Genomic DNA, 27813 nt, shown 5'->3' with positions numbered 1-27813 from the left:
TAAGCCCACATCCCATCGAAAGTGATATTCTCAACTCGGTTTCAATGAAAGTTCCACTGTATTATAAGAGCATTCGTACTAAAATATGGTTTATTAATTGATCGTCAGTATAGTACTAGATATAAATAGTATCAAAAGTAGTACCATTTTCTCGTGTAGCCTTGTATCAGATTTGTTTTGTTTTTACAGCTGCACATAAGCGACTTTTCAGTAGTCGACTACTCGTATTCCAGCTTGCTGAATTTACAAGCGTCAATTACGTATCTACACTGTCTCGCTCAATTTCTCACTATTCTACAAGCCTGTTACTCGTTTCCTTTTACTTTAAAATCAATTTTTGCTTAAATTTGTAAGAAAAAAAATCTATCACACACTAAAGCCTTCACCCTTTCTGCAGGGAACTACTTGATTTTGCTTAGAATAATAACCTAACAGTCACAGAGGAGTATACTTTGAGAAAATGTAAACGAACAAAAACTGAACTAAAATACCTTATTTCCCTGCAACTCCGAAGCAAGCTACGAAGAACTTTTTTTACTTTAAATTGCTAAGCCGATCACAGATAAAGTAACGTATCTCGCACCGATCTCACCGACACGGTAGAATAGATGTACCACAATCCCCATCTCCTAGCTCTTTTTTTTTGGCTACGAATCTTTGGACATCGGGTGTATGACCATTGACCATCAATCACATCAACAAACTCGGGACTAATCTCAGAATGGAGGAGAGGGAAGCAATCTGTGCACAGTGCCACCGCGCCTGGTGAGGATCGGTTGGAGCGTTGGCTCGCTAGGCTTCGCGTTTCACTGGAAAAATGAACTAGGTACAAATGATAATAATAAAATCGATCACAGGAAAGAAAGTCGTCTTCCATGCTATGTGTAGGATTCACATGATTCAGTTTGCATTTGAGTTAATCTATCGCTGTACAAAAGGTATGTATATATCTTCACTGGATGGGGCAGCCTTGCGTTCTAAACGTAATAATCAAAGATCCTAAACTGTCGTCTATAGTAATAGTTACCGCTACGAGAGGAACCTGCGCCCCTATTCTGTAAGAAGAAACGAAATAGAATAAAATAAGGAAGAACACATAAGCAGGAGGGCGGCGCGCATCTTGATCGTCCTGGTTGGCGAAAAGCCTCGAATCAGTCTTCGGAGAAAAGGGCTTCGCGAACCATCAGACAAGAATCGCCCACCGAGGGAGCATATTGTATGCAATCTTACACTATTGTAGCAACATTCAATTAGAGCGCTTTGCAGAAAAAAACGTCTTCCATTCAATAGTGTTAGATCATACTGCATGCAATTACGAACAAAAAGATTTGATTGTGCGGTTCCTGGACAATATGTAAACTGCCTGAATATAAATGGGGGTTATCACTATGTTATGCAAGATTGATCGGTTCGATTCGATTCCGCAAAAAAAAAATGTTCGTTGATCGTGGTGTGGGTCTTTCTGTCAGACGAAATCAGCACCAGCATTTAGAGTAGGATGAAAGGCGCATCCCAGTTGATTGTGTTTTGCAACTTCGTTTTCCTACCGGTTACAACACTTAGCAGTAAAATGGATAGTAGTAAACACACGAACACGCGAGATGCTGTATTATTTGCAGCGTCCTAATCAAGGACGCTCTTAGGAATGAAGCATCACTATCAATCAGGGCTGTAGTAGCGGAACTGTTGTACTAAACCGTAGTATTTGTCGAGGAGGATGATGACACCAGGGGACCGGCTATCGTCGAGGATGTGGAAGGACCACCAGTTGCCGCCACAGCCGCTCCAATGGCGGAGGGGAAGTTGTTGGGAATCGCTACCACGCAGGCCCCTGCGCGGCTATAATTGACCGGAGCGATCTGTTGCCACTCGTTGCTTTCCGTATCGTACTGTTCAACTGTCTTCAGGTATTGATTACCATCGTATCCGCCAACGGCAATCAGCCAATCACCGAGCACGCTTACGCCGATTGCATCACGACCAACGCTGAGGGAGGCAATCTACAAAAAAGGAAGAGTAAGGTGAAGTTATTCGGTACATTATTACTATCGAATATTTGGCATAGAGCGCCTACCAGAGTCCACGTGTCGGTTGTAGGGTCATATCGTTCCACTGATTCGGTTCTGCATACGGCGGGATTGCTTGCCGGACAATCATGCCCTCCCAGGGCGTACAAGAATCCGTTGAGAACTCCGACCTAAAAGAAAAATGACATGGTGACGAAAAGTTTCGATGCATCAACTTAAGGAAATTATCCAAAGATAAACAACAATCTTACCCCAACTCCGCCACGACGCTTGTTCATTGGTGCACGTAGTGTCCATTTGTTCGTATGGGGATCGTAACACTCCACCGTCCGATGGCAAACGCTACCGTCTCTACCACCTTCAAAACAGAAAACCGTTTATTAATTTACATTCGATCTTTGGAAACCTCCAGTAACGCACCAATCACAAACAGTCTTCCATTCAGCACTGCAACACCGGCAGTCGATCTCATCGACGACATCGGTGCTACGTAGCTCCAGGTGCGAGCAGCAGGATCCCATCGTTCAACAGTCGCCAGATAACTCCACCCATCGTGACCACCGACCGCGTACAGCGGACCCTCCAGGAATGCAACTCCTAGACCGTGCCTAAAAAGAATCCAAAACAATGATTCCAGTCGTTTCAAACCAGGTTGATCCACTCACCTAGGAGTTCCCATTGGTGGCACGATCGAGCCCCAGGTCATCGTAGTCAAATCGAAACACTCTACCGTGTTCAGCGTCTTTAGGCCATCCCTGCCACCCACAATGATCAACTTATCGTCCATTACGGCAACACCGAATTGCAGTCGTCTGGCTGGCATGTTTTTCAGCAATGTCCACTTGTCCAACCGTGGTTCGTAACTCTCTATGCTGTAGTTGTTACACAGAAGAAAACATCAAGCTTTGTTCTAAAGCGAGTAATTCCAGCTTACCTAATAGCCCCTTTGTGCCCGTCCATTCCGCCAACAGCCAGCAGCTTTCCAATGGTCGACTTCCTCGGTCTGGTTCGCTGGGTCGAAATCTGTGATCTCCTTCCGGGAATTAGATGCCATTTGAAAGCCTCCATAACCAATTGTTGACACTCGTTGGCACCGCAGAGAGCTTCTACGTGATCGACTATGAACTAAAATGAGAATGAAGCAATGACTTGAACATTTTTCTAATGAAAATTAGACATCTTACCGATGGTTGCAACAGCGGCAGTCGTATCAGTGCCAGCAATTCCGGAATGTACAGTTTCCGGCTTTCGGGCTCAAACTGAATCCAAGCCATAAGTGCATGGAACACTTCCTGTTCGTTGGGAACGTTCAAGTCATCGCTTTTAAACAGGTTCGAAAGTTGCATTGAGTCCAGTTGAAAGAATTCCTGATTCTTCCAAACCTGCATAAAGTGCTGACAGGTGTAGGCCGACGCGATTTTGAGTAGTGCGGTACATCCCTGCTGTTCGGCAAACAGTGAGAATCCGAGGCAATTGGACGGATGCAGCTGACGGGCCAGGAAGGTGCAGCATGCGTTGACGATTGTGCTCAGCTGAAGCAGACAGGCGGTTGCAAGTAGGGTTTCAACGGTGTCCTCTCGGAGTTCTATGGTTCCGGTGTAGCAATACTGAATGAGCAGCTGCAGCGCTTCGCCGGCCACTTCCTGGAGGGTGATTTCTTCCTGCTGACTCTCCCGCAGATGACCGGTGAACATTGCACTGAAGTATGCCGAGGAGGCCGATAGTACCAGACGATGCGCTGGAATGCTGCGTGCAAGACAAGGAGAGAACGTATGTGTAGAAGGATGTTTGTTTGGGGAGTATCTGACAGTTTATGCATCTTACCACTTGCTCCCGTGTACATTTTATGATGATGGTGATGTTTTTAGTGAATTATAAATAATAGAGGTCGTTTACTAGAATGCGTTTAAGATCAGGACTCAAACACTAGTCGGTTTGTTGCGATAAAAGAAGCTTGGTTGCCTAGTGGCGACCATTTTTGTCAGAACAGAAACGTATAAGAAAAGTGTTATTAGCGGTACAATGGGAAGTGTGCTGGTGGGAAATAATTATTAAATTCTGCTGATGTTTAATTTCACTTGACAGTCATTGTCGCCGTCGTTGAAACCATCCACCGAGATTGAACGATAATATCAACACCTCGATCGGACGCTCGACAGTAATCGATTTATATGTATCTATAATATAGAGCTCGCTTGCCTAGTGGCGACCGTTTTTGCTTATTGAGCAGAAGATTAATGGTTCGATCCCCAGCTCTTTCGTTCTATAGAGATGTTGGAGTCGCAATGCAAACACACGATCATATCACATTCCACGGTGAATCTTGATCTGCAACATTTCCACTAACTTTAATTGTTTTAGATAGATGTGTGGATGCAAGGGTGTTCTCGGTCTCTAGTAGCAACGTAGTTCATATTAACAAACCGTAAGAACGTGGCCGGTAACCGCTATAGATCACCATAATTTACAAACTGAGAATGGATTGCCAATTGCAAGCCCCATTCGTTTGGTTCCTTGTGCAAATTTCACTGGATCAGTCATGCTCAATAACTTAAACAAATGTTATCCCGAGTAAACCACGAATAATCGCTTTAGGCTGCTGAGTTATCTGGATTTGTCCTGGAGGTCATTTGAATTTAATATTAAAACTATCAAAGCTAATCTCGTCTTGACTAAACTTTGTTGCAGACTGCCGAGAATAGCCATTATCACTGTTCTAGGCATGGAAGTGGGGATTTTCTGCTTAGTAAGTAAAATCGGTCGCCACAAGGCCACCGAGCTCCTGCAAATATCAATAAATTCTGGTACACTACGACTAGAAGAACCGTAGAGCACCTGAATCATTAAGAACTACAAGCATGATCAGAACATCAGGAACTAATGGTATTTCATAAGCCGCTAAAACTCCTGAAAACTTCGTGAAATTTTAGTATTCTCTTCTTCTTCCTCTTCACATTTCAAGCTTATTGCTTAGAGCACGCAATAAGCAATAAGCTTGAAATGTGAAGAGGAAGAAGAAGAGAATACTAAAATTTCACGAAGTTTTCAGGAGTTTTGGCGGCTAATGAAAATTATCACTGTTCTAGGCATGAGAGTGTTAAGGGCTTTCCTGGGGATTTTTTTTTTATTAGATTTGAACTCGTGACTTTTTCGTTCATACCGTTAACCACTGTGACGAGGCCGTCTCCTGGGGATCCTTCAAACTTACACCCAGGTTTTTCAGTTTTCAGATGAGCTATAAGTCCTCAGGATTGTCCTTAAGATGTTTAAGTCCTCTAAAATTTGTTCTCCATATTTACGCTTATTTTCAAAGGTGAGTAGGAAGGATTATCAGAGAACCCTCCGAGACAGTGGGCAGTAACCGGATCTTCCGAAATCCGGTTACGAGGACTTTTCACTCTAACAAAAATAGACATGCGACACATCAATTTGCACTAGTTTTCAAAGGAGAGTACGAAAACGTAATCTGGCAATGGTGGCCAGTATTCGGATCTTTTGAAATCCGGTTCCGGAGACAACTTTTTACTCCAACAGGAAATGGGCATGCGACACATCAATTTGCGCTAGTTTTCAAAGGCGAGTAGGGTGGAGTACCAGAGATACCTCCGGGACGTAATCTGGGAACGGTGACCAGTCTCCGGATCATCCGGAATCCGATTCCGAGCACCACTTTCCTTTTCCACTCTAACATCATTTTGCGCTACTTTTTAAATGCGAGTACGATGGAGTACCAGAAATTCTTCCTGGACGTAATCTGGCAATGGTGGCCAGTATCCGGATCTTTTAGAGTCTGATTCCAAGGACTATTTTTCATTTCGACAGAACATGGGCATGAGACACAACAATTTGCGCTAATTTTTTAAAGGCGAGTATGATGGAGTGCCAGAGATCCCTCCGGGAAGTAATCTGTCCACGGTCGTCAGTATCCGGATCATCAGCAATCCGATCTCGAGAACTACTTTTTACTCCAACAGAAAATGAGCATGCGACACATCAATTTGCGTTAATTATCAAATGCGAGTACCAGTGATCCTCCTGGATGTAATCTGGCAACGGTAGCTATATCCGGATCTTCTGGAATATGATTCCAAGGACCACTTTTCGCTTCGAACATGGGCATCCGACACATCAATTCACGCTAATTCTCAAAGGCAAGTACGAGGGAGTACCAGAGAATTATTATTATTATTATTTATCTTTATTAGGGAGGCTTTCAGCCTGGGGCTGGTTCGCCTCCAACAGTACCAGAGAACCCTCTTAGAGGTAATCAGGCTATAGTGGCCAGTAATCTGATCTTCCGATCAACATCCATAATCGTCGCTTGAGTATGTCTAGTTGGTGTGGAGGTTGTATAGAAATTTCAATGTCTGGGCCGGGAAGAAGTGGGTCTTATGATCATCGAACGTTTGTGTAGTTAGTGGGTGGTTATATTTGATAGTATAAACCGGTTTCCCGTAGGAAGCTAAGGAGGGCGGCATTTCTGGCGGAGTCATCTCCCAGGACATCCCTAACGCAGAACTGGTAGTGCTGATGCGATATAACAGTAGTGACTTTATTTTTTTTTTTTTTATTAATTTATTTGATAAGGCTCAACCGAATTAACTTAACAGAGCCGAGGATTCTTGGTCACTATACAAAACATCTTGAAAATATAGTCAAAAGGTACAACACAATAAACACTTTATCTTCCGCTATCCAAAAAGCCTCCTCCATCAGAACTGCAGCCGCTTCCAGTAGTTTCATTGTATGGAAAATTGTTGTATGCCAACGAGGGTCAGAGCGCGTCCATTGCAGCAATGGACACAAAACGTGGTCAGCACTCACACACTCATCACGAAACGGTTGCTTTCCAAAGTCGACGACGCATCGACCGAAAGAACTGCTGATGAAGAACAATGATGAGGACCACACAATGGTTGCTGTCGAGAAAACAGACGATCGCCTAGCACACATCGAGAGTGGCCTGCTTTTGTCGACAGCCGAGTGAACACTGAGTAGTGACTTTAGTGACTAAAATAACGGAAATTGTGACCAAATAATGACTTTTAAATAATAAATAAGTAACCAATAGTGATATTTATATGATGACTCAGAAGCTCAAATTAGGTTTAATATTGGAATAAACTGTTTTTGTCATGAAACTTAAAATCACATTTCATCAATTCCTCTAATTATATTGAATCTTTCAACGGAATCTCCTATGAGAGCACTTGAAGCAAATAGCAATATTCCCGGAGTTTTTTTTTAATGTTTCTGGTTGAGCGTTACATAAATTTCCACTTAGAATAATCTTGGACTTATCCCATGAATTCTATTGGAATTTCAATTCGTATTCTCCTCAGAATTCTCAAAACAAAAATCCATATCAGAATACCCTTGAAACTCTTCGAAGAATTCCTTGGAGATTGAACCCTCAAAAGCCGATTCCATTGGAATTCTTTTCGGAATTTAAACTCTTTAGACTTCTCTTGAAAGTATCCTAAGAAATCATTTCACAATTCTTTTATAACTATCCGCAGAGATCATCTTTGGAGTTCGGATTTACATGGAATTCTCATCAGAGCTCTCTCTTAGAAATAGTTTTGAAATCTTATTAGAATTGGACCTGAAATCCTGGAATTATTCCAGAATTGTTTCTGAACAGAATTTTACATCTTTAATAATTTAAACAATAATCAAAAGCAACGCTCGTATGTGACTGTCTCAGGGCTGGATTTTCACCCCCGCTTAAGCCTTCAACCAGATTTAACTATATGGATAAACCTGGTTTCAAATTTCAGCGGAGGTGAAGAAATCGGCCCTCAGAGCACTTAACTTTACATGAGTCTTTCGTAATCTGTTCTTTGGTATTCTTCTCTGGAATGTCTTGGAAATGTCATTTAAAATTGTCTTAAAATGTCCTTTGATTTTTTTAAGTTCTTGATAATTCTTCAAAGACTTCTGAAAATCTAGCACAGACAAATAACCTTGAAAAGTTTCCTAGGTTTAGAATTTATTTTTGGAGATAGAAGGTATATTTTCCCAGATTTTTTATCGAAATTGAAGGCATTTCCCAGTATTTATCCTGCTGTTTCAAAGGTCCTTGAATTGTTGCGGTTCACTGGTCATCCTGGTTAATATTGTTAATTTTTCAACAGATATGCATAACTACTGTAGACTTCCTTAGTGCCAAGTACTCAATTTAAAAATGGTGTTGATATTTTTCCATTTACTCTATTTTAGTTGTGAAAAAGTGACTTTAGTGACTATTTTTAGGGAAATAGTGACTTTAGTGACTTTTTGGTGTGAAAAGTGCCTTTTTAGTGACTGACTTCAAAATAGTGACAAAGTCACTGAAAAGTGACCTGCTACCAGCCCTGCTAACGCTTCCATGCGATCCGCATAGGGAGCGTGCCCCTTTATATTAGGGCAGTTACAGATGAAGTGCTCCACCGAGTCGGGACATTATGATTTGGGATCAGTGTTCCGGAAAATTGTCTTTTACCCGGTGTTCCCCTTGATTTTCCGGATGAAATGCCACGAGTTATGATGCCTGTGACTACGCAGTGCCCCGGGATCCAGATTTGCATGACTGTTTCGGAACCGAGTTCAGATAGGACGCTATCTGAGTCGTTAAATATTTGGATTGGTTTGTTAGCAGGTGTAGCGGCGGCGATGAAGATGACGCTACCAGGATCCGGGAGTAGGGAGAGAACGCTGAGTGTTGAGTCTGAGATTCCGATGCCAACTTTTTCCCTGATGAATGAATAGTATTAGCATTTTTTTCCTTAGTACAGTCAATACAAACACAAAATTTCGTAATAAATATACCGCTTTGGTCACTGTTAAACGAGGAACGATTTAAGGAGGAGTAGGCTGTGCGTGTGATCGAACCTGAAGTTTGTTTTTTTTTTCCGTGGAGTTTTTTTTTTATCTATAACCGGTTGTCGATCTGACCAAAACCAGGCCCAGGAGACAATTTCTAATTCCTCAGTCCCTATTATTTGCCGCCGAGAAGCTGTTCCGAGTAGAACCTCCACGAGGCGTCCCATCATTCGTCCCACCATTCGTCCCATGATTCGTCTCATCATTCGTCCCTAGTTCGTTGAGTCGCAGCGTTGAACCTGACTTTTGGCCACGAAAAGGCTTGCCAATGCACATCAAAAATCGACTACATACATCCGAACATTTGTTTATCTCAAATCGACGGAAGACATTCCACGCAACTACCATTAACCGGATTAGTTCATGGTGATCTTCGTCAAGTTTCGTCTACAATTTGGACTTCTACATCAACACATGTCAGGCAGCCTTCAATTGGCTGAACTTGGTGAGTTCGTTCTATTTTGCAAATGTTTGTCTTTTCAAACCAGTAACGTTGGGTGACCACCTTTTTGTGGTGCGTTACTGGTATAAGATCTACCACCGAACCCTAGTCGTGACAACTTCAAACTAGCGAATCAGGATTTTCCAGTAATCAAAGGATCACATTTTAGTGCTTGTTACTTCGTATGACTTAATAATAGTGACAAGACTCGGGTAGTGACCACCGCCGTTATGCATTTCTAAATTGTATATTCCAAATCAGAAATATTGTTTATATTCATAGAGTTTACATAATCCTTTTTCCCTTTGTCCTTCTCCTTTTCCTTTCCCTCTTTTCTTTTCAGAAAGCGATTAATGGCGCTATAACCATAAGCCATAAAAGGCTAGGACAAGAGTTAGTGCTCATGTCCCAACCGTCAGAAGAAAATGGAGCATCACTTAACCTTTCTAGCTTTGATGCTTCCAACGACCAACCAATCATATAATTACCAAAATCGGAACGAACGGTACGAGGTGTCCACGTTTCATCCACTTATTGGATTCTGAAGCATCGTGTTTAAATCTTCGATTTAAACAGGCCCGATATTTTCTGAATCATCTTGCCCCTTAAATGCTGCACAGTAAGCCTGGCCGTTTCGCATCTTCGATGTGAAACATATATCAATTAGACAAGAAAAATGATGGAGGTATATCCATCATTTTCCAGGATGCTTTCAAGAACTGGCTGTGTTGGTGTTGGATTAGATTAGATGAGATTAGATTAGATTAGACTGTTAAACGAGAAACGATTTGAGCAGAATAATCCAGCGTTTAAAAAAATGCATCGCTAAGCGCATTATTTAAAAAAAAATGGAATCGTTACTAGTTTTAACATTTTCTTCATAGATATAAAAAATTATAAATAAAAAAAAATGACCATGGTGACCAGCAAATCCCGATTTGCAATTCCCGGATTTTGTTTTGATTTTGTTCCGGAATTTCGACATTTTTCCCATTTGTATGCACATGTAAGTTCAGCATAAAACTGAATGCGATTGAGTCAAAGGAATCACTAGGTTAAATGGGTCCTTTTTTCTCCTGATCGGGACATAAATCCACTGCGATCTGTTATTTAAACTATTTTAGTATACATGGATCATTATTGAGACAGCAGAATATTTCCTGGATCTTAGATTTGTTTCTGCATTCGAAGTCGTCAACATTTGTCGATGTCTTAACTATCTTGAAAATTAGTTCAGGACTCAGGATTTCGTCGGAATGCTTTCAAGATTTTATGTTGGAATTTGAGCTCATTGCTGAGTTCTTTTCAGAATTCATCCTAAATTTTGATATTTTCTTTGGGAGTCTTATGAAAATTTCTTTATAACAAGCCAGAAATTCTCTGCAGAACACCTACAATGGTCATGGAATCCTTAGATTCCCTTAGAATTTTTAATGAGTTATCCAATAAGCTTTCTTCCATAATTCTATTTGAAACTCGCTAAAATTCTCCTTTCCTAAGAATTCCCATGTAATTCAGAACCTCAGAATGGTGAAATTCAGCTCAAAATTGTCTTGAAGACTTCCTCTCAATTCTTCAGAAAATTCGCTCGGAATTCTGTTACGTTAGATTGCATGCAAGTTGTTTTAACCAAGTTTGGGTAGAATTTTGGAAGTGTGTATATGCTGCAGAGGCAAGATTCGACACCTTGTGACAGATGTCATCATACGACTGGCAGCTTCCGCCAAGCACACACACAGCTGCGTACCAGGCCGTCATCGTGCTCGACAGAAAGCGAGCAAGAGGAGAAAATTCATTCGGTGCTAGTTCCCGTGCAGACAAGACGAAAAAAAAAAACGTGCGCGAACAACAAGGACGTGAGAATCCAGCATAAAAATCAAACTGCTGCTAGGGAGTATTCCGTTGCGCACAACCGGTGTCGACAATTAACGCCTCGAGAAACCTATTAAATATACACGTGTGACACGCTTCGCCATCTTACATAGCCGGATCGTTTGCCTTTCAACCGGGCAGTAACCGCTGAGCGGCACAACCGACATACGATCCTCAATCGCTGCTGGCAAGATCTAAGCAGAGTGAAGTGGACGACAGATGCACGGCGGTCAAAGCCGAGATTACACCGGGAACTCGTCGTTTGTGACCTGGCAACACACCAACCGAATCCTCTCAACGCAGCGAGAAACGAGCGAGCTGATCGGACAGAGACAGCGACGTTGGTCGCTAGGAACAAAGCCTTCCAGAGGGAAGGCTTTTTTGTTTACAGTTCCGATTGCTGCTGTCCGAATCACACGGGGCGAACGTGAGTGAGTCGTACGGGCCGACGGGTGGCATAAACCGATCAGTTGGAGAACCACGCAGTTTGCACCCAGTGTGGGGGTGCAAGCAAAACTGAACGGTTGCCCATACCGACCGCCAAACCAAGATCCGAGGAGCTCTGAAGGAAGCGGCGCACCAGTTAGCGCGCCGGAGAAGACGGTGGTACGGGGAGACCATCAGCCATCGATTCCGAGCTGACAGGCTCCTAGATCATACCGCGGTGTTGGGGCAGGGGCCAAGAAGAATCTGCTAGTCGGACATTCCTGGACAGCAACGAGGAAAGGAGGATCGGAGCCGTGTCAGGCTGCCGCTTGAATCAACCGTGTGGTGCGGTGGCGGAGTTGCAGGCAGCGCAGCTGGAGGCGCAGGGAGGACACGATGCAGTACCGTGAGTACGAATACGAAAATGAAGAAGATTATAAAGAAAAGTTGTAGGAAGCTCGGTAGGGCATAAGCTATAGGAGCGCTGGACTGCATAGTCAAGAAATGTAGAACTGGAGATAGAATAAAATTTGCATGTGGAACTTATTTGACAGTTGTGGTGCGTTTTGCTGTGTTGGCCGGTCCGACCAAGGTCTTCTCTTCCTAGCCGAGGTCGTGTTAACAACAATTCTCATGTAAATTCTCTATCAATTCTTCTCTAGATGTCTTTGGAATTATCTTCGAACATCATTAAAACTTTATTCTGAATTCCTTTTGGAATTCCCCAATAAACAAATACCATAAACGAACTGTATCCCGGATGGGTAAACTATCCCACAAATGGTTTGGATGATACCCCGAATACGTCGTTAAGCTCTCTTTTATGGTTATTTTTATTAGGGTTGCACCTTCAAATTTCGATTCCCTCTGTATTTTTTGCAGAATTCCCTAGGAACTCGCTTCAGAATTCACTTGAAATTATCTTTAGAATTTCCTCATCAAAACTGTCTTGAAATTCTTTTCAGAGCGTATTTAGAATATCAATCAGAAATGGCCCTTGAACTTTCTTCACAATCGTCATCTACTTAAAATTCTACTCTGAACTCTCATAACTGACTTGGAGTTCTAGTAAATGTTCTTCCCAAAAAACCGTTGGAATATTTCACCGTGTTCTTATCCCTTGAATTCATTCTAAAATCTCATCAAAATTTACTTGGAATTTTCTTCAAATCTATTTTATCTGAAGAGAGAACGAAGTATGTTTTTTCCCGATTTGTCATCGAAATTCACGAGCTTTTCCCGATTTTTCCACGGTGATTTCGAATTCCCGACTTTTTCCAGGTTTTCCCGATTTTCCGGTTCACTGGTCAACCTAAAATATTGTGTTTAAATCAAAGCGTTAAAATTTCAGAAACATAATTAAATGGTTTTGATGGAGTCGAATGGAAACTTTGTACGAATTGAAATTTGATTATTTAGCACAACAAACAGGTAAATGCTGTATTTTTAAAGTCGTGAATTAAATAAAAATAAATAAACAATCTAAAAATACTATAAGTCGAGTATTAGTACATGACACTGAGTACAAGAGCACATTGTAGACGAAGTACGCGTATCTGTCAAGGATAAGCAAATAAGGTAGTGGAATTAAATGGAAATTACTAATTCTTCTCTCTCTTTATACAGGTATTCCACTAAGACGCCTATAGAATACTATACTAGATATATATATTCAACCTTCCATTTATTGGTCATACTGGTTTTAATAATGGTTTTAATTTCACGATGGTCTACTGTCTTTTGCATTATTGTGTTCATCTGGAGTGCCAATTTTGCTTCTTCATCAGTTCTTTCGTTACCTGGGATGCCAATTTGACTAAGAACCCAAAAAATAGTCACTGATGTCCCGTTTTCGGTTATTTCGTTGTACAGTTGTATAATTTCATCCTTAAGAACAGTTTGTATGTTCTTTTTTTTTCTAATGTTGTAATCACGCTTAGAGAGTCAGTGCATATAATATATGCACCTACTCTCTCCTGGGTTGTAATCCATCTGAGAGCCTCTATTATGGCCAGGCTTTCAACGCAGTAGATACTAAGATGATTGTGAGATCGTCTGTGTATGATCTCCTCTTCAGTGATTACGCTGAATCCGGTTGCAAATTCATTTTTTGACCCATCCGTGTAAATTGAGTTGTGCAGCGAATATTTGGTATGCATTCTCTGGGCGAATAGTTTTCGCAGTTCGGGTTGGTTATTTCTATTTCTGCTAGCGGCTAGTATAGATTTATCAACTGGTATATTGTTTCTCTACCATGGCGGCATCCTTGGTGTGGTGAGCACTTTACAAGGTGGGAGGGGGACTCCAAGTTTTCCTAGGATATTCCTACTTCTGGATTTGATGTTGTTTAATTCTGTAGTTGGACCTTGGTTCCATAATTCTCCTGAGCTGTTGCTGTTCTCTTCTTCTGAATCACTGATTGTGGAGTTTTGATTGTTAATTGTGAGTTGATTGTTATTTCTTTCGGTAATGTTCGGTGAAATGATTTTGATTTTGAAACGCAACATGTTATCTAAAATCGTTTTTTTTTTAATTATCTGCTTTTGTAAATAAGCAAGCTATGAGTTTCGACAAATTGACGTTTGAATCTTTGTTTACAAAAGAAGATATGGCTATTTGAATATTCACTTTTGATATATCATCGTATCTAAAAGACATCAACATACAGACTGAATAATGATTTTATCTCAAGACTCAAGACTAATTTGAACTCAAACTAAAGTGTATCCGATCAATAAAATTATATCACAGAACATTTAGAAACTATTTTTTTAAATAATAACAGATAAACCATCGTGTTGAACAGTTTAGTGTTTTATATATTTCCTTACTAAACCAGTAGAAAGAAAAGAAGGAACGAGCTCACGGGCCCATTAAATACCTGGATCTGGTTTAGTTAAAATCCTTCGATTTATCCTATAAATTTCCAGAACCTGAAGGATCAGAACTAAGAACAACAATTAAATAGAGTGCCTCAGTAACAAATCTTCCACAATGAAGTTGAAAGATTCTCATCCACCTTCCAAATTTAGTCATACCACTGGTTTTCGGCCAGCAGTACTATGGACCAACAATATCTCCTATACCTTATAAGGCAAACCAGGAAACAAATCGCCGATCACCCGTCTCGGTTCAACCCCACAACCGGGTAGAACGCAATTTCGCTACATTACGAAGCACTATATAATTCAGCACCTCACACGATAGCCCTAATAAATCGCAGCTCCGTTCCCGGTGTGTGATTAGAGCGCGCCCGTGGAATGTTCGTTCGCTATTATAAACTGCGGACAAACAAACGACACTCGACACAGAAATAAAGCGGTGCCAGATTACTGGAACCCTTGGACGAAAGAATAGGTTACACAATGAATCAAACTTCCATGTAGTGCCCCAAATTGCCAACAATCCATCCATCGACAGACGGAAACTCCTTGTGCTTCTCATTAGCGTGAATCGGTTAGTTGAACTTACACACGGAGCAACACTCTTCAGTTGATAATACAGGAATCCCTCGAATAGCGCGGTCCTGTCCTTCATGCAATTGAGCTGATTTTTTGTATGTGATTAAGGTCCACCAGAAACTGGCCACCTACCGGAAATTCTGTGAGTGAACGGCACCACCCACCGCGCTATTCGGAGGATTCCTGTAAATTATACAGTTTTCAAATGTGGACCATAAAGATACGTGCATGATGGATGGGATGTATGATTCATTGACGAATGAAGAGAGGAAAAGCGAAGACCGATATCTTCCATTCGGCCTCTTCCACTTCAAAGTGGATGTACAAATTGATTATTATCAATTTTCAAGTTTGATAAGCAACTTGACGAATTCGAATTGAATTATATAAACATGCAACTGCCAGTACCTCGTCAAATTAATCCGAACGTCATCATCAAATCATATAGTGGAGAAAATTTTCAGTTACATTGATCAATCATCGATTATCGACCCCCAGCCACCAAGAAGACAGAAGTAGACGACTTTAGAAGCCGGCGACAGCCTGCAGACAAACCGTTACATGCTTTTTCCTGTTGTGGTTGGGTTTCTTCATGACGAATCCATCGTGTCCCTGCCCTGAGTTAGTGAGTGAGATTCTTTGTTTGTAAACTTGCCCTGACCAAGACCATGCGGTGTGTAATTCAGCGTAATAGACGCGATAACTAACCGACCGACCCGACCGCGCACATGTGGCCATAGGAAGCCATGAACGCGAGAAAGAGCGCACGGAGACGTGAGTGAGGTCAAAAGCGTTGCGCGGGGAAACGGGAAAACTACTAAATAAACACGACGCAACGTCTCCCGGATGGATAGTAAAGAGACAACGACGACGATCGTACAGAGGAAATCATAACCGGTACCAAAAGAACTAAGGAAACCGAAACTGGAAGAAGAAAAGCGAAACGAGAAGAAGTCTTACAAGCGTTCATATAGTAGAACAGAGTACCTCTCCCGGACCTGGGACGTCGATGCGATGGGAACAAAGCAGTAGCGCGCCAAATCGAGCCAGATGTGAGTGAAGAGGGCAGCGCCCCCAACTAACAAACTTGAGGAGACATTGAGGGAGCAAGCCGAAGAAACGACAAACCAGTCAGTCATTCAGTCAGTGCAGCACTGCATGGTGTATGGCGATGATGGTCGGGTGCACTGCACAGCATTGACATTGCTTTCGGGGGACTTACCGTTTGCCGTCTAATCCTGCGATCAAGATCACATCGCACAGCTTCTCGTTCTGTAGGTACTCTAGAAGGGAAGAGATACAAAGAAAGAAGGAAAACATAAAGCAACTCGTGATTATTTACTTGACAGTAATTAAAATTTCCTGCAATTAGAGAAGCGAGGTCGGAAAGGTTAGCAGATAATCGTTCTGCGAGAGGTTCTCAGGGGACGGATTCGAAATGGAGAATAAAGAGTGGTGTTGAAATCAAGTACATACTAAGCGAACACCACACGTACCAATATATTGATGCGAAGGGGGAATTATTGACAATAATATTGTGACGACAATAATATTGATATGTATTGTTTCACTTCTGACCTCCCTGATTTGCCTCAGGGTTGCCACAAATCTGTGTTGACTGATGACACAGGTATTTCCGCTAAAGGAAGAAGGCTTCGTGTTATTTACAGCAGACTGCAGAAAAGTCTAGATATTTTCTCTTATTATTTACAAAAATGGAAGATTTCTTCCAACGCTTCCAAAACTCAACTTATAATATTTCCACATAAGCCTAGAGATTCCTTTCCTCAATTGCAACGATTAATTCCCTTTATACTTAGTCTATTTTCAAACATTATTTATAGAAGATAAATCGTAAACACAGCTTCTAATGTAATTGTTTCACAATCATCACCAGCATTATCAACATGATAGATAATCACCTAACTAACTTTTGAAACTAGGGAGCAAATATAGGAAAAAAATAGCATTCGTTTCCGTTTTTCAATGAACCATGCATGAGAGCTTGAAGTTGTAAAGAAACAATCTCAAAAGTCATAACTGCAGGGTTGCCCAACTCATGGGGTACTGAGACCGACAGTTTGATTGCCACAATGCGGCACGTTCGGCACAGATAAAGCACTAGGCACAGATTGAGATGTGTAGAGTTAAGTACCCCTTTGATTCTCCAAATCATCCTCAAGTCGAGATCTCAAAGATCCATATGCTCGACGAGATACTGCACCATTTTCCAATTAAAACGCACTTCAGGTTCTCAAAATCATCCTGAAATACTGATGCGACTCTGGCCCACAAATCCGAAGATAAACCCATAGAGCTTCTTAGAGCGCCACAATACAAGGTGGAATATATGGTTGTTATGACAAAGTATTTAGGGCTCTATAAATCATCCTGAAATTTAGATCTCGATAGCTCAACAAAATCTTGTACGATGACCAGGCTAACTATACCGTAAAATCACACAACATCACAAGGTATACTGTTGCGTCAACAGGATATTCCTAATTGGAATATTGTTTAGATATTGTAGGTATATAGGCATTCCACTAGAAGCCATCCAAAAACTTTATGAATCAATTCCCAGACGAATCCAAGCTGTTTTTGAAGCAAATGGTGGTCCAACATCATATTAGACGGTTCCATTATAACATTTTCCTACAATTTTAAATGGCATTTTTCATTTATAAATAATAATCCATTAATAATACATAGCTTTGCAAATAGCAAATAGCTTTGGAACCCAGCTTAAAAGCGCAACTTTTCAAATAAGAATGGTTTATTTGCACTGTCACTATTGTTTATTTGAAATGCAAATGCAAAAGTGCTGGCGAACATCTCCAGAGCTGACGTCGACAGTACTTTTATTCATTAAAGAGTTGTTGTTGTGCTCTTGCTACACCTTACATTAATACAAGAGAGAAACTTTTATTGGTATACAACCAGAGTTTAAAGACCTAATCTCCCTATCCACTGCTAGTAGTCAATGGTCAATTTCAAGACTTCAGATAGTTCGAGCTGTCGAACGGCATTGTGCAGTGAAAATACAATTTTCCTCTTACATTCATCCTGGGGCATCTGCTGGTTCCAGAATGAGCTCCCCAATGGCATTGTTTTGTGTAAAAATGTGATTGCATCCTACTACAGGTTCCCCCAGGGCATTCCAGTGACTCCGCAAAGGTCAATGTGGTCAATGATCCACTTTAATTCTATAGAAAGCATATTCATGAAAATCCATGAAGAAAGAGCTGTCGCACGGCATGTTTTTGAGTAAAAACGCAATTGTCCCCTGCTACAGGTTCCCCCCGAGGGTATCCCGTGATTCAGAGAGCTGTCAATGTGGTCACTGATCCATTTGAAGTTTGATGAATGCCTATTCATGAAAAACCACGAAGAATGAGTTGTCGCACGGCATGTTTTGGTGTAAAAATGCAATTGCCCCCTGCTCCAGGTTCCCCCGGGGGCATACCGGAGGTCCCGAGAGCGGCCAATGTGGTAAATGAGTTACTTGAAGTCTATAGAAAGAATATTCATGAGAATCCATGAAGAAAGAGCTGTCGCACGGTTCGTTTTTGAGTTAAAACGAAATTGTCCCCTGCTACAGGTTTTTTCGGGGCATCCCAGTGGTTCCGAGAGCAGCCAATGTGGTAAATGAGTCACTTGAAGTATATAGAAAGAATATTCATGAGAATCTATGAAGAAAAAGCTGTCGCACGGCATGTTTTTGAGTAAAAACGCAATTTCCCCCTACTACAGGTTCCCCCCGAGAGTATCCCGTGATTCAGAGAGCTGTCAATGTGACCACTGATCCATTTGAAGTTTGATGAATGCCTATTCATGAATAACCACGAAGAATGAGTTGTCGCACGGCATGTTTTGGTGTAAAAATGCAATTGCCCCCTGCTCCAGGTTCCCCCGGGGGCGTACTGGATGTTCCGAGATTGGCCAATGTGGTCAATGATGCATTTAAAGTTTATCGAAAGTCTATTGACGAGAAACCATGAAGAACGAGCTGTCGCATGGCATGTTTTGAGTGATTAAATGATCTGCCCGCATTCAGAACCCTCCACCAGAACCGATTCCAGGGAAATGACCATATCTCGGTTGATTATAAGCCGATTTTAGTTCTTGGCATATGATTCGCTTTAGAAATGGTTCTTCGTTCGTTGGTTTAACTAAAAATATATATATTTAACCAGCATCATATATAAAATTTCACCAAAAATTTACCAAGTTAGACAAGCCCTCCGGAAACCCGGAATCTGGTGACTAGGATTATTTTCGTGGCTACACCGTAGAACAATACATATTAGTTTTCCAGTCAAATGCTCTTAGAAGATTTAAATTCAGATCATATTTTACGAAGTTACAAAACTCCAAAGTTGACCAAAAATTTGCCTATCCTAGTTATTGTGAGTAACCCCTGTATTACTCTTCTGATAAAACTCAGTCAGAACATCACAGAAGACCCCGCTGAGCATGCAGAACCTCAGGATCCAAACTCCATCATGCTTTGGAGAAACTAAGATACCATGTTATCACAACCACTCGCCCCGCACTAAGTGATTCCACGAAGTTCAACGGACTCGTACAGCAATCGGAAACACAGCGGAAGACCCGGCTGAACCTGCATAACATCAAGTTCTGAACTTCAGGCACTGTAGAGAATCTGAAGTATTTTTCTAAAACAACTTATTTCACACATGACATGGTAAGCACCACGGGTTCGTATAATAAGCCAAACCAAGACATCGCACAAGATCCCAGCTTCCGAACACCCTAGAGAATCTGAAGAACTTCATCACCACAACTCCGTATGATACTACGGAGTTCACAAAGCCCCATGGGTTCAAAACCTCCACTTAGCAGGTAGAACATCAACACTCAACCGCAGAGAAATCTCAAGGGGTTGGTCACTCCGCAGTGTGCCAAAAATACAGACGGGTACACCTGGTTAGACATTTTCATTATATTTAAAGTTACTGGCAACACTGTACTATATCTGCGAATGATTTTTTTTTTCTAATTACTTTATTTGTACAGGTTCAATCGAATAAACTTTACAGAGCCGAGTTATCCTTTGCGTTATACATTATTACTGTCTTAAATTTAAAGTTAAAGGAACTGGACCGAGTACTCGCGGTTGTCTCGAGGTTAGTGGAGATTTACAATTTTTTGGATAGGAAAAGGGAAGAAGGAGGTTTAAAATGTGGTTTACGATACAACTATTTAATTAATCCTAAAGCATGAAATTATTTCTATTCATCTTGAAAACAAACATTGAAAAAAACCCCACACGTACAAAATACAAACTAAACACAAGGTTAATCAAACTTACAATCTAAGGTTCATATCCTTAAAGTAAATATATATGAGTTTCATAAACTCCAGATCGCGTCTAGACAAAATATCCCTAACTGGAACATTAGGTTGTCTACCTCGAGCCCGAAGGGAATCATAAAAATGTGATCTGACTCCACGATACTCCGCACAAGACCAAAGGATGTGATCAGCGTCCTGGTAACCTTGTCCACATTCACAGAGATTGCTGTCTCCCAACCCCACACGGAACAAGTGAGCGTTTAGACAATAGTGATTGGACATGAGACGAGACATCACGCGTATGAAGTCTCGACCCAAGTCCAACCCTTTGAACCATGCAAACTTCGACACCTTAGGGATAATTGAATGTAGCCATCGTCCCAAGCTCCCTTCACTCCATTGATTTGTCGAAATGATAATCATTTGACAATCACAATCAGATTTTTGATTTCATAACTTCAACCGTGAATTTCCTCACAGTGGACGTCTTGTCAAAACATTAGGATGAGCGAGGTCATCAAGGCGATGACCGGTGCCAAGTACAACAGTAATCTGGAGGTCTTACTGGCATTCTTCCGGATGGTGCTGGAGTCGTTACCGGAAGACTTCGAGATCGTAGAACCTCCACTCAAGACGATCGAACTGTTCGAGGATCTGGTCCGGAAGCTGATTGAAAAGATGACCATGAAGGGACTGCTACTGGTCATAATGCCGATTCGGAATGTGATTAGTGAGTTGGTTAGTGGGGAGAGCGAAACCCTGAAGGAGGAAGTGAAAGGAACGTTGAAGATGTTGGTAGATCGATTTGTGGCGCGGAGATTCGTGACGGAGCTGAACTCACAACCGAAGGAATTGTAAAATGTTGATTGGTCAGTTGTTGGGCTTGAAGGTGAGCTCCTGAAAGTTGACATCGGTAAGTTGGTTGAAGTATAGGTTTAGCTCTTAGACACGACTCGGGTAACCCAGCGCTTGAAATACAATATTTATAGGCTCTGCGGTGAAGTGTAAAGAGACCGGTGTTTCTCATAATACCCAGCGATGTTTGCAATCATCCTCGTAGAGCTGATCCGAAAGCAGCTTTTCGAACTCTATGAGGTACGAATAGATTATGGAATCCGAGCCGCACAGAAGGTCGTAAGGGAATCGGTGTCCATACAAAGAACACCATCTGGCCGTAGTAGTTTTATCAGTGGTCGTTTAGCATGTTTGATTCCACTTCGTTGATCAATCAACCAACATTCAGTTCTATGATTTGTTCCTCATCGTAACTGACATAGATGTATTCGCCATCGATGATCACTCGGACCATATTCGGAGGTAGAATCTTCACCTGTGTTTGTTTTTCTACCATCGACCACGCCCCAGCTTTTACAGGTGTTCTCTGACCGGCAATGCTTTTGATCGGTGGACTATCTTACCGAGTGGAAATATTAAACCCCACCTCCACCAGGGAAGTCTGATTCCGGTTGAAACTCCCACTAGAACGCTGGCGACGCATCTTTGATTGAGTCGATGGCTTTCGGGAGAAATTCCTCTCGGAAGCGTTCATCAGAATCTGAAGATCATCGTCTACTTACCACCGTCACCTGTGGTTCATTCGAGTGCTCATCATACTTCAATCCAGTAGAAGTTATTGTCCTGTCGGAAATTGTTATCGCTCCAAGCTTCGATTCGATGGCTGAGGCCGTTGCTTATTAGGTTCAGTGTAGTCCTTTTTTTCGATAGAATTTGGGAACCGAGAGTCACGACACGACAGTTAGGATCTGGAATAGGATTCCACTGCTTGAAGTTTTGTTTCTTCAAAACAAAACATGTGAACTGTCAAATTAACCGGGTTGCCAAACACACCATTATACGAAAAAAAAAATCAGTCTGATGACACTCTCGGCACTGCCGGCACACGTGAGGCACACTGAGAAAAAAGTTGACGCAAAATACGTGTGTAGAGTGACCGGGTACACGACGTTAGGCATACGGTCGTTAGGCATACGGATGTTAGGCATACGGACGTTAGGCATACGGACGTTAGGCATAATGTACGGTAGGCATAATGGACGTAAGCATTAAGGACGTTAGGCATAATGGACGTTAGGCATAATGGACGTTAGGCATAATATACCCGATGAATTCTAGAAGGATGATAATGGGGACCGTGTATTGATTGCTGACATCGGTGACAATAATAAAAGAGCCTTAATTTTTGGGACTCATGAAAACTTTCGACGTCTTGGACAGGCAAAGTATTTGGTTGCAGATGGTACGTTTGCCACAGTTCCTTGTTTGCTTCGGCAACTCGTCGCTGTTCATGGAAGTATCGCTCCCTCACATCAGCAGACGGTTCTGCTAGTATTAATTCTGATGACAACAAAAACACAATCGTTGTATCGAAAAGTATGGGAGTAAATCCTGCAAGCATCAGATATGTTTTTGTTATTGAATGAAAAACCACAGAATTCACCATTCTTTATTTTATGAGCTGTTCATTGACATCATCTTTAATTCAACCTTAGCTGTTTTTTTTTTGTTATTGAATGAAAAATCACAGAATTCACCATTCTTTATTTCATGAGCTGTTCTTTGCGGAAAACCTTTTCTTCTTTGACATTTCCGGAGAACTTCGAGGTTAGAGCGTGATTGCTTTTGTAAACAAACACTTCATTTGACAATTTCTCGCGAATTAAAGCTCAATCTCAAAAACTAACAACACAAACAGGCAGATGAATGGTTCCTCTATCAATTTGTTCACGAGATTTTTCTTTTATTCACGATCAGCGATTGACATGTCTGTTTACAAAAGCAATTACGCCCAAATCTCAAATTTTCCCGCACTTGCAATATGTGTGTAAGAATATATTACAACAAATGTGTGCTTTATTATTTCTTTATGCGATTGATTTCAAGATGTAGTAAAAAACTATGCTGAGTTTTGTTGCCAGATTACTTAACCGCTATCGCTACTAATCTTGGATCTAAGTAAATATGTAGTTACGTCACTTATGATATGATAAATAATGGATTTCATTGTTTACCATGCTCGAAACAGTTTTCTAGAGTTGCACAGCAGCAAGGTATTTTATGCCTAACGTCCATTATGCCTAACGTATATTATGCCAAACGTCTATTATGCCTAATGACTTTATGCCTAACACCCATTATGCCTAACGTCTGTATGCCTAACGTATTTATCCCTAATGGGGTAACTCAGAGTGACCACCCCTTGGGAAACCTACAGTATCAACCACAGATCCCTCATGATGCTACGGAGCTCCACGAAGATCAACGGGTCCCTAATAGATGTACCCCTCGTTAACAAGCCCCACAGGTTCATGCATCTATTAGGGACACGCCGGAAGACTTCGCTAAGCCTATATAATCTCAAAATCAATCTTCCCGAACAATTTGGAGATGATTTTTGGTTGCTGTTTGATCATCGATACCAATGTATATGGATTAACTTCTGTTGAATCTGTGAAAACAAGGATCAGGACTCCATGCAGAGTGATTCGAACGTCCTAGATCATCCTAAACAAATCTCATAGAATATTTCTAAGTTTTTGCAGCTTTATGGCCAAATTCTTACAAAAATTGGAAAAAGTTCGTTGTAATAAGGCTAAAAAATGTAACTGGAAAAGAATTAAACTATGAGCGACAATACGATGCATGTCGTGTTTGCCGCCCTCAACATCTTAAGTTTTATTTTAGAATATTATTCTTGATGACGAAGCTGTTTGATCGGGATTCTATGCACTGTTGGAAAAGTTCGCGATATTTCTCGAAGTTCTCCAAGGGAAAAGTTTGCGAGTCATAGTGATTTTTTGCGAACTTTTCCATCACTGATTCTATGGAAGAAAGCGAAGGATAAAAGACCGCATAGTTTTTGTCTAACATATGTAAATGGGAATCTTCCGTCAGAGTACGAAGAGTTTCTATCAACAATAATTGATCCGTTGGCGTTCCCGTTTGCTCTAAACACTTCTTGCTAGACGTTACACACTTATTTTATATAATTCTTTCCAGTACTAATTTGTTTGTTATTCAGGCGTTTTCATGATATTTTGTAAGTCAAATTCTGTACTCTTAATTTAGCTCGTAAAAAAGTGACTTTAGTGACCATCTTTTGAAAATAGTGAGCTAGCCCCTAAAAAGTTACTTGCTACCAGCCCTTCATATGATGTGAAATAAGTAATCTTAAATATGAATGCTGCAATCACTCACACACTTCCCGTTCAACTACACGATGAATACATACATATTACTTCAGAGGTGATAAAAAATGGAATAAGATATTCGCTTAGTAAAACTGGAAAAGAGGAAGTTCTTGTTCTTAAAGAATTAGTCGTTCCTTTACTCAACAGCTGATAGAGGTAATGCAGCAACGATTTTGGATAAAGACTACTATGATAATCGGATGACTGAAACAACAACTAATGACCGATATAGACAGTAACTGTCGAACTATGCTGAGAGCTTAGCGAGAAATTTGTTTATGTTGCCGTGGTAAACCAAAGAGAAAGTCGATCAACGAGGATAGGCCCTTTTCAAATGTTACGCGAGCAGTTGAGAATTGACTCCCTTCCATCTATGGTGAAACATGAGGTAAAATGTTGCAGAAGTGATCCCACGAGTCGATTGAAAGTCTCAAACCCTATTCTACCTAAGTATCTACCTAAGATGCAGAAACCGGGAACCGAAATGATGGATATTATCTCGGAAAGGTTCTCTCACTCGTATACTTGCTAAATGATTAGCAATGGCATTTCAAAACCCTTTTCAAGTCGATTATCCAACAGTACACAGGATTTCGCAAGTCAACTTCACGCTTCAGAAGGAAGATATTCGGGAAGATGAAGGCATGGTTTCATTCGATTTCATAGCACTTCTCCCTAGTGTACCTGTAAAGGAATCTATTATCCTTTTGATTGATTGGACAAAAATATGCCACCGCTACATTTATGTATAAAATTGTTATTGTTATTGTGCCATGGAGTAAACAATAAAATCTATTGCTGGTATTCTTAAGAATAGTAAGTTGTTGTTTATAAATCAACATGAATCTGTTACACTCCATTTTAGACGTATGGCCGTTTTACCCTACAAGAGTGGCACTCTTGCCCCGTAGCATTTTTAAAATTCAGATATGATGACATTTTGAAAAAAGCATAAAGATTTTTTGATGGGGTATAGTTTTAACAGGTTTTAAGTTTTAACTGATGATACATGAAGACAATGTTATAAACTTACAATTCGCAGCACAAACTCCTATACAGTTTCACGGAATCGCATATTTCAACGCACTATCCTTAGGGTGACCTTCTTCACCTAGACAAGTCCGCAAGATTCTGGACATGTAATTGTTTTTACTGAGTGATAAATAAGAAGGAGACATTCTGGCATTCTGGTCGATGTCGTGTATCTCATATATTTTTCCATAATTCGAGATCTCTGATTGGATTGAAAGTTATGCTTAGTTTTTAGTCGAAAACATCTTAAGTTACAAATCACAAATTTGTATTATATCTCTTGCATTGCATGAACTAGTCTAATGCTTCCTCAACATTTCCTTTAAAAACAAATTTTGGATTGGTCTGGGCGCATGTAGGTTCCAATCGGTCAACATGCCCATGTATGGTCCCAGTGTCTAGCACATACGACACGAAATATCTCAACAAGGAAACAGACTATTAAATAGGAAAAAAAAAACATCTTATTGGCAGATTTTCAATGACTTCAACTGCTGTGTTTTTGAGTCTTAGCATAAACCATCGGTGTAAAGGGCACAGGAGAAAAATCATGTCTCTTCCTCCCGTACCTAGTCAAGCTCGTCTATTGGTATCAACATAATAATTCCCTGATTTACAACTTGCTGCAAACTTCTATAAGTGCAACAACCCATGCAATGTGCCAACCATGTTCACACGAAGCGACACAAAAACAAAGGGCAAGAACATTGCTGCACAAGATCATTGCCATCATCAGTGAAAGTCTCATCTGGGTGATGACCTCTTCTCTTCCATTACTTGCAGACTGCATGCAGCATCCTTCCTCTCATCCACCTCTCTCCTTCCCCCCTCGCAACACAATGCAAGTTATCATCACATCAATCGGGTCACCTACCTTGCATCCGTTTGAGCACAAGATCCGAGTGCTCCCTGCAGCGAAAGAACTCATCCTGACTGACGGACGAGTTCAGGCTGGCCAGGCTGAAATGGCTTTCGTCGGTAACTAAGCTGATCCGAGCGCTAGCGCTCGACGTCGGACTGCCCTTGCAAGACATTTCACTCATGCTTTTTTGTTTCTACCTTTTTGTTTCGTGTTTCGTTGCTTGTTTACCACACTACCGAGATTAGAGAGCCTTATATGTACACTGAATTTCACTCAAGAAAAACACAGCACTAAACGGGAGCAACCCCCTGCACTTAGATCTGCACAGATTTTCCACTATCGTTTTCCAATCCTTGCTTCAAGGTTGATCCGGAACACCGTATAATTTGTTTCTGCTGTGGAGGAAATTCACTTGTCCGCTCGCGTCGATCTCTTCCCGATGTCTGACTGAGCAGCCGAAACTATTCGCCAATCGGACTCATTGCCAGCCAGCTCCGCATAATCGCGTCTTGTTTTCTTGTCTTGATGTGCAAAGCTCTGACGGAATCTCCCATCAGGAGTTGGCTTTTCTTGTCTTCGGCAGCAGCAGAAAGAAACAAGCACAACAGAGGGCAGCCTTTGAGCAAACGAACGCAAACAGCGAAAATTTTCGCACTGACACCACTATCCGCGATTCGCGTACACAATGAAGGAAACGGTTGGTTAAATATATTACATGTTGGCTAGTTGCGAGATGAGCTTGTTACGCGGCGGAACGGCACGGCGGACATCGGCAGATTTGGGGGTAGGAGGATTTTCTGGTGTTTTTTTCGCTTTTTGCTTTACTCCACTGATGTGTGTTTTGATTTTGTTTCACTCTGCCAGCAGTTTTTGCTTGTTTACGGTTTGCGGTTGTGTTTGTGTGGCAGATACAACTGTAGATCTCTACTAGTTTGAAAGCTAACCCGACTATACAAAGTGATATATTATTTAGCTGTCCTAAACATTAAATGATGCTACCGTGGAGTTTTACAGTAGGTAAAACATGTATCAGATTTAAAACAAGATTCTAATGAAGAAATAAACAAAACTCCTTATTACACGTAAATGTTAAGTGTTGGATAAAAACGAACTAGTTGAAATAATATGTCTTTACTAGCAACGAACCACTGTGCCTAACTTGCATCTGACGCTGTTCTGTGTTGCCAGCACAACTGACAGCTCCTGTCGTTTGGATTTTTGTGTGAGTTGGAGTAGGTCTCATTTGGCCGAAAAAAAAACTGGTCGAATTTTTACTTCTCGCTCATTGTGGAAGTGTTTT

At 41.2% G+C, this 27813-nt stretch overlaps 1 protein-coding gene across 1 annotated transcript; it reads right to left on the bottom strand.

The window, feature by feature from the left end:
• Positions 1–59: 59 nt before the first annotated feature.
• LOC135699739 (kelch-like protein 5) lies at positions 60–27367 on the bottom strand. Its single transcript, XM_065220043.1, has 10 exons — positions 26526–27367; positions 16315–16375; positions 3212–3773; positions 2962–3152; positions 2693–2899; positions 2448–2635; positions 2279–2385; positions 2075–2197; positions 1698–2000; positions 60–1055 (listed from the first exon to the last, which is right to left on the bottom strand). Exons 1-10 carry the CDS (start codon positions 26692–26694, stop codon positions 978–980), a joined length of 1989 nt encoding a protein of 662 aa, XP_065076115.1. The 5' UTR covers positions 26695–27367; the 3' UTR covers positions 60–977.
• Positions 27368–27813: the final 446 nt, after the last annotated feature.

This window comes from Ochlerotatus camptorhynchus, unplaced genomic scaffold, assembly GCF_037179485.1.
Source record: "Ochlerotatus camptorhynchus isolate MF236.1 unplaced genomic scaffold, CSIRO-AGI_Acam_v1.1 ptg000114l, whole genome shotgun sequence".
In the NCBI taxonomy this organism is placed as follows: Eukaryota; Metazoa; Arthropoda; class Insecta; order Diptera; family Culicidae; genus Ochlerotatus; species Ochlerotatus camptorhynchus.
The sequence above is the reverse complement of the archived record's forward strand: the minus strand, read 5'-3'. Positions and strand labels throughout refer to the sequence as shown.

Excerpts from the sequence above, each read along its gene's own strand:
- LOC135699739 (XM_065220043.1), bottom strand. The coding sequence starts at position 26,694 with ATGAGTGAAATGTCTTGCAAGGGCAGTCCGACGTCGAGCGCTAGCGCT. Across the intron at positions 3,153-3,211 it reads TGCCGCTGTTGCAACCATCG|TTCATAGTCGATCACGTAGA; the intron begins GTAAGATGTCTA and ends TTCTCATTTTAG. Across the intron at positions 2,198-2,278 it reads AGCGTCGTGGCGGAGTTGGG|GTCGGAGTTCTCAACGGATT; the intron begins GTAAGATTGTTG and ends TTTTTCTTTTAG.